Source organism: Charadrius vociferus, unplaced genomic scaffold (assembly GCF_000708025.1).
Source record: "Charadrius vociferus isolate BGI_N301 unplaced genomic scaffold, ASM70802v2 scaffold185, whole genome shotgun sequence".
Taxonomy (NCBI): domain Eukaryota; kingdom Metazoa; phylum Chordata; class Aves; order Charadriiformes; family Charadriidae; genus Charadrius; species Charadrius vociferus.
Window position 1 is genome coordinate 5,413,905 of NW_009648955.1, and position 10,707 is coordinate 5,424,611.

At 41.6% G+C, this 10,707-nt stretch overlaps 1 protein-coding gene across 1 annotated transcript in view; it reads right to left on the reverse strand.

The window, feature by feature from the left end:
- The window catches only part of GABRR2 (gamma-aminobutyric acid (GABA) A receptor, rho 2), a 40,817-nt gene extending 32,685 nt beyond the window's left edge, over positions 1-8,132 (reverse strand). Inside the window, exon 1 of the mRNA XM_009887502.1 lies at positions 8,017-8,132. Coding sequence (XP_009885804.1) covers positions 8,017-8,129 — 113 coding nt within the window. The 5' untranslated portion in view covers positions 8,130-8,132. The remainder of the gene's footprint in view (positions 1-8,016) is intronic.
- Between the last annotated feature and the right edge of the window lie 2,575 nt (positions 8,133-10,707).

Below are 10,707 nucleotides of genomic sequence, written 5' to 3' on the forward strand. Positions count from 1 at the left end.
CCCCTCACTTTGGGCTCCTGTTTAAATGGGGATGTCAGAGCATCTCTCTCCCTGCTGGCTGTAAAAAAGAGCCAGCTGGAGCAGGCGCGCTCCCAACACGGCTGCATTAACCGTCACCTAAAAAAAGCAGGAGGATAAACCCAAGCACAGCCAGTAAGGGGAATGGTTGCAGGCAAAAGTTTAGCTTATAACTGCTGGCTGCAGGGGGAGGTTGTGTTTCTTTGCACAGGTCGGGGCTGCTGACAAAGCGCTGTGCTTCGCAGTCTGCAGTGGTGCCTCTGCTCCCGAAATGCTGGAAGTGGAGAAGAATTATCTTGCTGTGTCTGCTTGGCTTCACCCATGAGGGAAAAGCCTAAGTGCCAATGAATGTTCAATCAAATTTCTTTACTCGAAGGGGGGGGGCGGGGGGGGGGGGTTCAAATTAAAAATCCAATAAAACTATGGATTGCACGCTGTAAGAGGGAATAGTACGGAAAACACTGACAGTATTACAGTGCCATCTTGTAAGTAGATGGCACAGCCTCACTGAAACGCCAGGCTCTGATCAATTAATTTAAAAATCACCAAACAGCAAATAGCACACAAGAGAGCTGCTAAGAACAGGTCTGTGGCTGGGGAGGCTTGGCGGGGCTGGTGGGGGACACCGCTGCTGCCTTAGGGAGAAAACAGAGGTTTTCAGGAACTTCCTGAGCCAGGGGTTGCATTTAATAGCCAGAATTTAGTCATCAGTTCATGTCCAGTCCTTCAGGTACATGACAGACAATTCCAAATTTACAGATAAGAGGTCTGTCATTTAATTTTTAATCAATTTACTCCATTTAGAAAGATTTCTGTATGGAGCTATTTTTAATGACAGGCAGTCTACACAGCCTTTGAAATGTATAACAGCTATTTTTGCCAATTTAATCCAAAAGCAAGACCAAGTCTGTTTGAAAAAAAACCCCATTCTTTATAACAGTGCATGAAAACATCCTTTGCTGGTATCTTCTGATCCTCTCCAGCAGGTTTCCAATGCCACCCCCACCACTCTTTGGCATAGGAATTATGTCATTATCTGCAGCAAAGGTGAATACAGCCGCCAGTGCCTTTGCAGAGCTGAGGGATGCACTGACCACTCCTTCCCATCGGGAGCCTTTACTGACAATCTGATCACCAGTACCTTGTAAATCCTCCCTGATGTACTTATGGTCTTTAGCAGTTCTGATCACAGATTTGCCAGGGTTCCTTTCAGCTTTATGTACTTTCTGCAATTCACCACTATTCATTTAAAGCCACGCATCTCTTTTTTTGCCGTGTTTTTCACATATAATTGTATTGCTATTTACACTTTGCTCACGTGGGATGATTTTGGTAAAACTGTCTTTTGTGACAACTTGTTGCTGTTTACAGAGGAGAGAAGGGGACAGGTATCACATTAAGTTTCTGTAAAGGCTTCTCTGTTATTGCCCTTAAGTTTTTTATATTTTGCTTTCCAGCCACTTTTAGTCAGAATTGTTCTCAATTGCATAAGATAGATCTTTTTTTATAGTGCCAAATATATCAAAGAAAATTAAATTCTGATGGCATAAGAAATCACAGATAACAGCTCAGCAGGACTGAAAAAAGCAGTGGGTATCTATGCAGACATTCAGACCTTTCCAGAGCAAGATAAAGAACTTATAAAATTGGAAATGGTCCTCATGCTGTAGGGCATAAGGCAATGGCTCAGTGGTGAGCCTGAAAGGACACGTGATCCCCGGCCGGAGCGTGGTGCAGCTGCCGGCAACCAGGGTCCGGGAGGTTTCTGCACCTCCCTCTGGAGAATTCAGCATTGACTTTGGTCACAAGAAGATGGTATCTCACAGTCATGGGACATTGGCTGCTTTTATCCCATTTCCTATTGGGATTTGGAAAATACTTCTACAGTTTCAGTGAAAATCTTACCACACTTCACTATATTCTTTGGAGGAAAAACCCAAAACGCATTAGTTGAAGGTGTCATTTACTTCACGTAGCAGCCACAGCAAGCTGGAGGAGGTGCACACTGCGTAAACCTAGCACCAAGAAATGTTCAAAACCTCCTGCTTTTCTAACCAGCAAAGTATACGACTGCTGCAAAGGTGCCCAAGAAGATAAATGAAAAAGAGAAAGTGAAGTAACACACAGCTTATGACTACCGTAACAATTAACTTGCTCCTAGAAGAGCATTCCAAATCTGTTTTTGCCATTACTCTATGAATGTATCCCACATAGATGTGTATCTTTAATATTAATGTACACAGATCACATGGGATCAGATATGACCAGGAATTTTCTGACAAGCCTGTGAACCTCCAGGTCCTTGATTCTGGGGAGGTCCCCTTCCATTGCCTGTTAGGGCCACCATTTCAAGGGCTTGACAAGTCCCAGTTGACCAAGAGGCCCTGGTAGCTCCACAAGAAGACAGGTCTATCCTGGTTTACATGGGTGCCCACACCAGTCCCTATTGTTCCCAGAGCCTCAGGGGAGAGAGACTCTGTTGCTCTTCCTCTGGCTGTAACATGCTCCACACTGACATGTCTGTGGTTTTATGCCTGCAGCAGGAAAGAAAGGAAAGTGACTTTCCTTGCCAGATTTCTAGAAAAAAAAAATAAAATAATCAGACTCTGGGAAACGATGGACACAAACTCAGAGGATGCACACGATCACTGTTATCACACAGATTAGGAATATTTCATGGTCATATACCAAATACACCTTATCACCTGTTGCTTAGGACCCCCCATTTTTGCTCGGTTTTTATAAATTATGGTTTTTAACCAGAAAAAAAAAAACAACCTGTTCCATGGTTGTTCATGTTTTCAGCTTATTAAAGATGAATGGAGAATACATTTGTTCTTCACAGCAATAAATGGAACCACTTATTTAGCAAGTGTACCCCAAACCCTGCACTCCTTGCCTCTTCCTACATCCATCCATCTGTCCAGCCCAAAGCCAACAGCAGTAACATCACCAGAAGGTAACAGGTCTAGCAAAGGGGACCAGAGGCTGCTGCTCTGCTGAAGAGGCAGAAGGAGCCACAACTGCTGAAGAGACAGTGCTGAATGCACGCAGGCTGGTGAGGAAGCAGCGTGGAGGCCCTAAACATCTCACAGCCTACACTGACAACTACAAAACTACTACAAAGTCAGAGGGGGCAACATTAGCAACAGCAGAGAAGTCATAGTGACAGACACGAAGACGTGGAGCATGCAGCCAAGATAAGGCATAAGGTTCACTTCCCACATCTGCTGTCGCCATTTGCATGTGTGCACGTCTCTCCCTGCTTTTGTTTCACACTGCTGCTTGGCCCTGCTGTGATGCCTCAGTGTTGGCGAAAAAAAAATATCTCAGGAGACATCAAACCTTGCACAACTACAGGCTGTGCAATGCCTTAAATGCCTGACTTGAAACGCAGGCAAGCAACGTGCCTGTAAAAAGCAGTTCGCAACATTTTAACCACTGAGTCACTTACAAATACCCAATTTTCTGAGAAACCACCACAGGCCAGAAGACATGTCTGCAGCACCTGGTCAGAAGTTGGAGGAAAAAAAATGCAGCCCTGCAAGGCAACGGATGGAGCACACCTGCCAGCCACAGCTGTTTCAGCAGGGGATCAGCAAAGTACAGCAAAGGGCTACAGAGATGTTTGGGGGACTGGAGCATCTTTCTTACGAGGAAAGACCGGGGTACTTGGGTCTTTTTAGTCTAGAGAAAAGGAGACTGAGGGGAGATCTTATTAATGCTTATAAATACTTGAAGGGAAGGTGCCAGGGGGATGGGAACAGTCTTCTTTCAGTGGTGCCCAGTGATAGGACAAGAGGCAACGGGCCCAAACTTGAACATAGGACGTTGCATTTTAACATGAGGAGGAACTTCTTTACTTTGAGGGTGGCAGACCACTGGAACAGGCTGCCCAGAGAGGTTGTGGGGTCTCCCACACTGGAGACATTCAAAACCCGCCTGGACACCGTCCTGCGCAACCTGTTGTAGGTGACCCTGCTCTGGTGGGGGGGTTGGACTGGATGATCTCCAGAGGTCCCTTCCAACCCTGACCACTCTGTGATTCTGTGATACTAACCCCTGTGTCCTGCTGTTTGGAAAAAGAGTCTGTGTGCTGAGCCTTGTGCTGCCATGCCCTGATGGTTGTCTTCTGCTTCTGGGTCCCAACCTAAGGCTGGCACATAGTATCCCCTGAAAATTACATCTCTAATGAGATACTCCAAATCACTGACCACTTCCAAAAAACCTTGGCAGAAAGTGTTAACAGAAGCTCAAAGCCACTTCTATTTTAAAAGCACAGTGTGACTGCTGGTTAAAGCAAGAGGTTTCACACAGCTGGCAGGAGAGAGGAATAGGCTCAGAGACTCGGAGCGGGACAGGCAGAGGCCACTGGAAACACAGCATTCACCGGCACAATCGAGATGGCAAATGTTTCGTGAGCCTTCGCTTCTAGGACAATTTATGCAGAGCAATAAACATTACCAGAAGCATTATCAAGCAATTTTTATAGAGCAATAAATATTAAACAAAAGCACTGGTTTTTAGAGTTTCTCTTTTTCTGTGTGGAAATTCTGCCCAGCTGGATAGCCTGCGAGCACCGCTGGCATTTGTTTGCGATTCCTGAGACGCAGTCACTGCAGAGCTACTGAGGAGTACCCCAAGCTGTGTGAGAACCCCAGGGTTGGCCAGGCCAACAGCACTTGCTTGGCACTTACAGTAAGGCTGATGCTCTGAGGAAGCTACAAGCACACATACGCACGCATCGTACAGTCAGTACGATGCACCACAAGTTTGACGTGCCCCGGCAGCAGTAGCCTGGACCGTGTACACATCTCTCCGGAAAATCCCGGCTTGCAACGCAGCAGCACAGACCATGGCCCATCCGACGCATACACCTGCACCCTTCCACACTTCCACCCTCTCCTTCAGCACCAGTCCTTTCTTCCCACCTGGAAATTTATTCCCTGGTGCATAGGTAAGGCCAGGGCCGACATCCCCTGCCCAGCAGTCACCCAGGTAACTCCGACAAAAAGTTTTACTTTGCCATTCATTTATCACTTGATTTCTTCAAACAGAATGAAACATAAAGTATTTTAACCAACAATTCTGCTAGTTTTGAGCCCTTGGTTTCGTGCACCATTTGTCAGCTTGCACATCAGCAAGAACGCTCTCAACTTCATAGAAACAGGTGTCACCAATATCTTTCTCCCAGTTTTGCAATATAAATGACAGAGACTGTATTACTGGAAAAATGTAAAAAACCTACCATTGACATACCGAGCCAGAGGCTGTTGCTCAGCGAGCACACACCAGTTTCCTATGCAAAGCCCAGGCTCTCCAGAGCATAACACGAAGCTGCACCAGGCAATGGTCACAGCAATGCTACACAGAGGCAGTTGCTTCTGTAAGTCCTAACTCAATTCATAGAAGAGTTGCATTATCGATGAGGTGGGAGATACAGGAGTAAGGGAAAATTAAACACGGCGCAGTTTCTAATGAAGCAAGTGTTATCCATTCAGCGTGCTGAGTGAGGTACCACTCGGAAAAAATCATAGAATGGTTTAGGTCAGAAGGGATCTTAAAGATCATCTAGTCCAACCCCCCTGCCATGGGCAGGGACACCTCCCACTAGACCAGGTTGCTCAAAGCCCCATCCAACCTGGCCTTGAACACCTCCAGAGATGGGGCATCCACAACTGGATGTGTTGCAATCTTTAATTAACATAAATCAAGGGGAGTAGTTAAGGATGCACAGGCAACCCTTAACCTGGCATTTCTTAATTTGGGTTCCCAACGCCACAGCCCTCACTTGGCTTTAGCATTTTCCTTTTCCATGAAGGCACAGGCTCCGCTTCTCTGCATAGACTTGGCAGAGAGCTGCCTCGGCGCCTGCAGGACCGGTTACCCCAATCCCTCAGAGCTCCGTGGGTAAGAACCTCTATACAATGTCCAAGTAACGAACGACAGAAGTGAAGACGTTCTGCACTTGCACAACCCAAGCTACCTTCATGAAATCAACATAAAGATCTGTAGGTTGAGCTGATGTATTGCCTTAAAGGACACAAAATATCAAACTTATCAAATGTAAATTTCCAAACACAGGAATAGATTTTCTTGACTAATACATTTACCGTAAAATTTACTGCATTTTTTATGATAAGTCAGCAAAAGCAATACTAAGCAGAACATGTGAATAAATTATTGAAAAGAACACTGTTTTCATTTCTCTTGCATGATTACAAACCAGCATAGGAACCGGTTTTAATTTCCTTTTACTACAAGTGCCCACTATTCATCCCTAGTTTAGAGTCAATTATATTTTTCTACATAACAGGAAATTTAAAATGTCACAGCTCCATACACTTTTTTTTTTTTCAGTATTGCAGAATTCTCTGTGTTTAAAACATCATTCACATTTGATAGTCCCTAAAACTTGATTTTATATACTTTTAAACAAGTACAATGCATAGGAAATGTGTGTGTGCGTGTCTGTGTATGTGTGTATATATATATATATAAAAGGCATATAGTTCCAGAGGTTCTACCTGGCTGGAAAACTGTTCATTAAAATCATTATTCCACAGGAAACCAAACAGTATCGCTTTATTCTTTACAGTAAACTCATTTATATAAATAATTTCAGCAGTGCTTTGAACTCCACTCTTATCACGGCTTCAAAAAAAGTAACAGCACTGTAGAAATTGTAAATTATTTTCACAACGTTTAAATGAAGTACAAAACATTCAAATAACTTTTAACCCAGAGAATGTCACTACTTTGAGGCAAAGTCATGTTTAAAAGAAGGATTTATACTATTTTATTGCTCCAGAGAAGATAATCTCTACTACACGAGAACAGTTTGCAAGAAAATGCTCCTTTTGAATCTCCCATATTTCCCAGAAATAGACTTGGAAAAATTTTCCGAGTTAAATGAAATAACGGAGATTCTGTGGAAATCAGTGGGAAAACTTCAGTTGGCTTCAGGATTTCAGAATCAGGCCCTAGCTGCTTCAGCTTTATAACATTTATGTCACTAAAAGCATATGCTACTATACTTTCCAATAAGTGGTATAAATCTGAGAGCACATTAGGTATTCCTTGCTTTCAATTGCATTGCATTTCTTTGTACAATGTTCAAGTAACAACACTCCCTGGAGAAGCACTGAGTGTTAAACCAAGAACCCCAACAACATAAATGAAAAGATGAAGGTTTACAGCCACAGTGAGGCCATTTAATAAGATGGATTAACCCAATTTTATTTTTGAGCCCTTCAAACAATGAGAAATCTTGTAAGATATAATTGCCACTGGATGACATAGCTACAAAAAAGGATAACATACTTTGGACTGTCTGACAGGTTTGGAAGATTATCTTTTCTAACGTAAACCTCTGGTCAAATCTCAGCAACAGTAAATCTAATAAACTTTACTAAGACCTTTAACTCTTTATTGTGCCTTTTCTTGACTTCAAAATCTGTTTTTTTGTGAAGTTTCCCTGTATTTCTTCAAAATTTATTTTTAATTTTAGAATCCCTGAGTAACCTCCAGGGATTTATGTTATTAATTAATACCGTGCATGCTACCCAACACCCCCACCTCAAACTGTTAGAAAATAACATGTAATTTCACGTGAATATAAGTAGCACAGACATTCCAGCAAGCAGAGTAAATAACCTGCCCTTCAAACAGTGCCAGAACAACATGCAGATTTGAACATCTCTATTAATTGCAACTTCTCTGAATTCTTTCTGTAATTCACTTATAGGGCTAAAAATATTTTTACCAAGCTGCTGTAGACAACCTCTCTACAAAACCTGCCTCATTAACAGTTAGTTATCATTAAATGTTGCCATTTACAGTTCTAACTGAATATAGTATCAGGCACTATTCAAAAAACATTATCTATAAAGCTGTTTGCATATACAATATACACAAAGACACTGACAAGGCAGATTTTTCTGTCTATGTATTTGTACGCTCCAGGAGGAGAAACCCGTGTGTTTTAACAGCCCTTACCTTGCCCTCTGCACCTCCAGCTGGCTTGTCCACCTCCTCCTCCTGTGCTTTCTGCTTTCCACAAGAAGAACTAAGCAAAAGATGAATAAAAGGAGTTTTGCAAAATAAGGCATCCTGCTGGAAATAGGAGCCGGGCTCTCTGCACTCCAGTGACCTCCTGCAGTACAAGTCCCCCTGGGTTTAAACATTGAATCAACTCTAATTCCGGCGTCGCATGTTGGTCAGCAATGGGTGGTAGAAATGTTGCTTTCTCGACGTGATGCTCTCGACAGGCTTTCGGGGGCTTCTCACTCAAAGCTTTTCCCTCATCCCCGCTTAACGATTGGCCATTACTCACGAAGTTTCCCTCACCAAACATTTCCACTGGGTCCTAAAGGATATTGACTAAAGCCATTATATAAAAACCCGCAATTCTGCACGCCGGCTTTTTGCTCAATCCCCTAATCTCAGGACAGTGCTATCCTTCTGCCAGACTGTGTAAAACCAGGCTGTCCCCTTTCATTAGGCTTTCCAGACTTTCTGTTCCTTCGCATGGCATCTTCTTCAACTGGAAACCGCCCGTGCCATGTTTCAGACAGATATATTGTTGTAAAACGTACATATTTTTATGGGTTTATAGCAGCTGAGATTTTATTTTGCAGTTTAGTCTGGCTCTTTATGCAGTTGAAGATAAAAGATGAGCTATTTCCTCTGAAAATGATGATTTTATTTACCGTTAACTTTTAAAGGAAAATTAAAACACAGTAATCTCCAAAGTATCTCTACATGCAATAGACTCTTTACATAAATCGAGTCACCATTAATATTTACTTTTTCAAATAGACATTTGCACAACCAGGCATTTTAAGTTCCATTTTAAAAGTCTGAAATAAAAATGAGAAGCCACAAAGCAGCTGTTTCTTTAATCACAAGGAAGAGGCTGTTTTCACACACCATTCAAAGCTTATTTTCTCATAGCCCACTCAAAGGGGAAGGTAGCCGGCCTCGCCGCAGAAGACTGAGCTGCTTTAACAGCCAATATGTGGTACAGGTACAAGAGCAAAAGTTTGCTTGTCACAGCAGTGAGTCTCTAGGAAAAGAACCGCACATTCAGAGCAAAGCTTCCGGAGGAGCGAGCGAGTCAAAACCCAGCAAAGCCATCTCGTGGGTCAGACCTCTTCCAGAACTCCCTCTTCTGTGAGCCCAGGTTTGCAATACTTGAACAGAACAGGCATTCAAGCAACATACCGACTCAGAAACACAGTACTTTTATTTCAGTGGTGACAGGATCTGGAGAGGGTTTTTTTTGGCTTTTGGTGTGGGTTTTTCCGGTTGTTGTGTTGTTTTTTAAAAAAAATTTCTAATGAAATAAACATACAAATTAGGTAAAACCACAACAATTAATATATTGACATCAGATTGTTCTGCTGCAAAATGTTGTGGAAGTAACTGCTTAACCAGCTGATCAAACTATAACCTTTTGTCTGAACTTCTCAAGAAAACTATTTTTTGATCTCTGTTCCATTGTACCTGCAAACAAGATTATCAACAATCCAGAAGAAATACTAAAAAACTGTTTGGGTTTTTTTTTTGTGGTTTGTTGTTTGGTGTTTTTTGTTGTTTTTTTTTTAATTTCCCCATCCCCCTTAGACACACAATGGGCTTTCCTTATTTCAGAAGTTGTTATACCTACTTTAATGTTTCAAAACATTAATACATCTATATTTAACAAAATTTAGGAAAGCTGTAGGTAGCCCGATAAATACTTGCCGAGAAACAGGATGAGACTCTCACTTAAGTCAGTGCTATCATGTTCGACAGCAACGAATTTAGCTAAATTTCATTGTCTTTGAAATAAACATGCTAGAATACATTTAAATCTGAACAGTAATACAAGAATATTATCCCACTGATTCTTTTACTTCATTGCAATACTTAAGCATTCACAAACAAAACCTCTCAAAACCCTAACAGTTGTAGGTCTATTGCTTGTATATGTCATTTTACAGCATTCATGAGTATTACCAACTGTTAATTTTTTTAATAAAATAATAATGCAGAAAGCCTCCAGGCCCCTTATTGATTTTAGGTTTAAAAGAAACGGAAAAAAAAAAATAATCAAAAGGCCATGTGACACTTGAAACATAACCGAAGACTGGCTTGAAACTCTTTATTACTACCAAGGTTTTAATAAATATTTCTCTTAAGCATGTTCATATATATGAGAGTTTAAGCATAATAAGGTTTAAATTTTCTTTAGTAAATAAAACCACATATGAAACAGTCAGTTCAACACATTATGTGTATTCCTGGTATAATTAAAAGACAATAGCTCTGGGTAAATAATTATATTACATATTTATAACTATTGCAAGAATAGACATGTTTTATATAATCTTCAACTCTAAAAAAACCAAGATATACAATTGAGAGTATTAGAAGAGGATATTCAAATCTTGCAAAAGATTATCCCATCTTTCTTCCAAAAAAATAAAAATCGAAATAATGCAAGTAGTTTACTGGCCCCTTCTTTCCTCCCCTACTCCTTTCCCTCCTTCACACACACAAAGCAGCATCACAACCAATTTGTATGTGTTCTGCCTCTAGAAATGTGTCATGGTAAATAAAAGTGGTTACAAAACTGTATCCCCTCTAAATTAAGAGGTGACTGGACACAAACACTTAGTCCTGTTTCATTTTAGAATTCCTTCC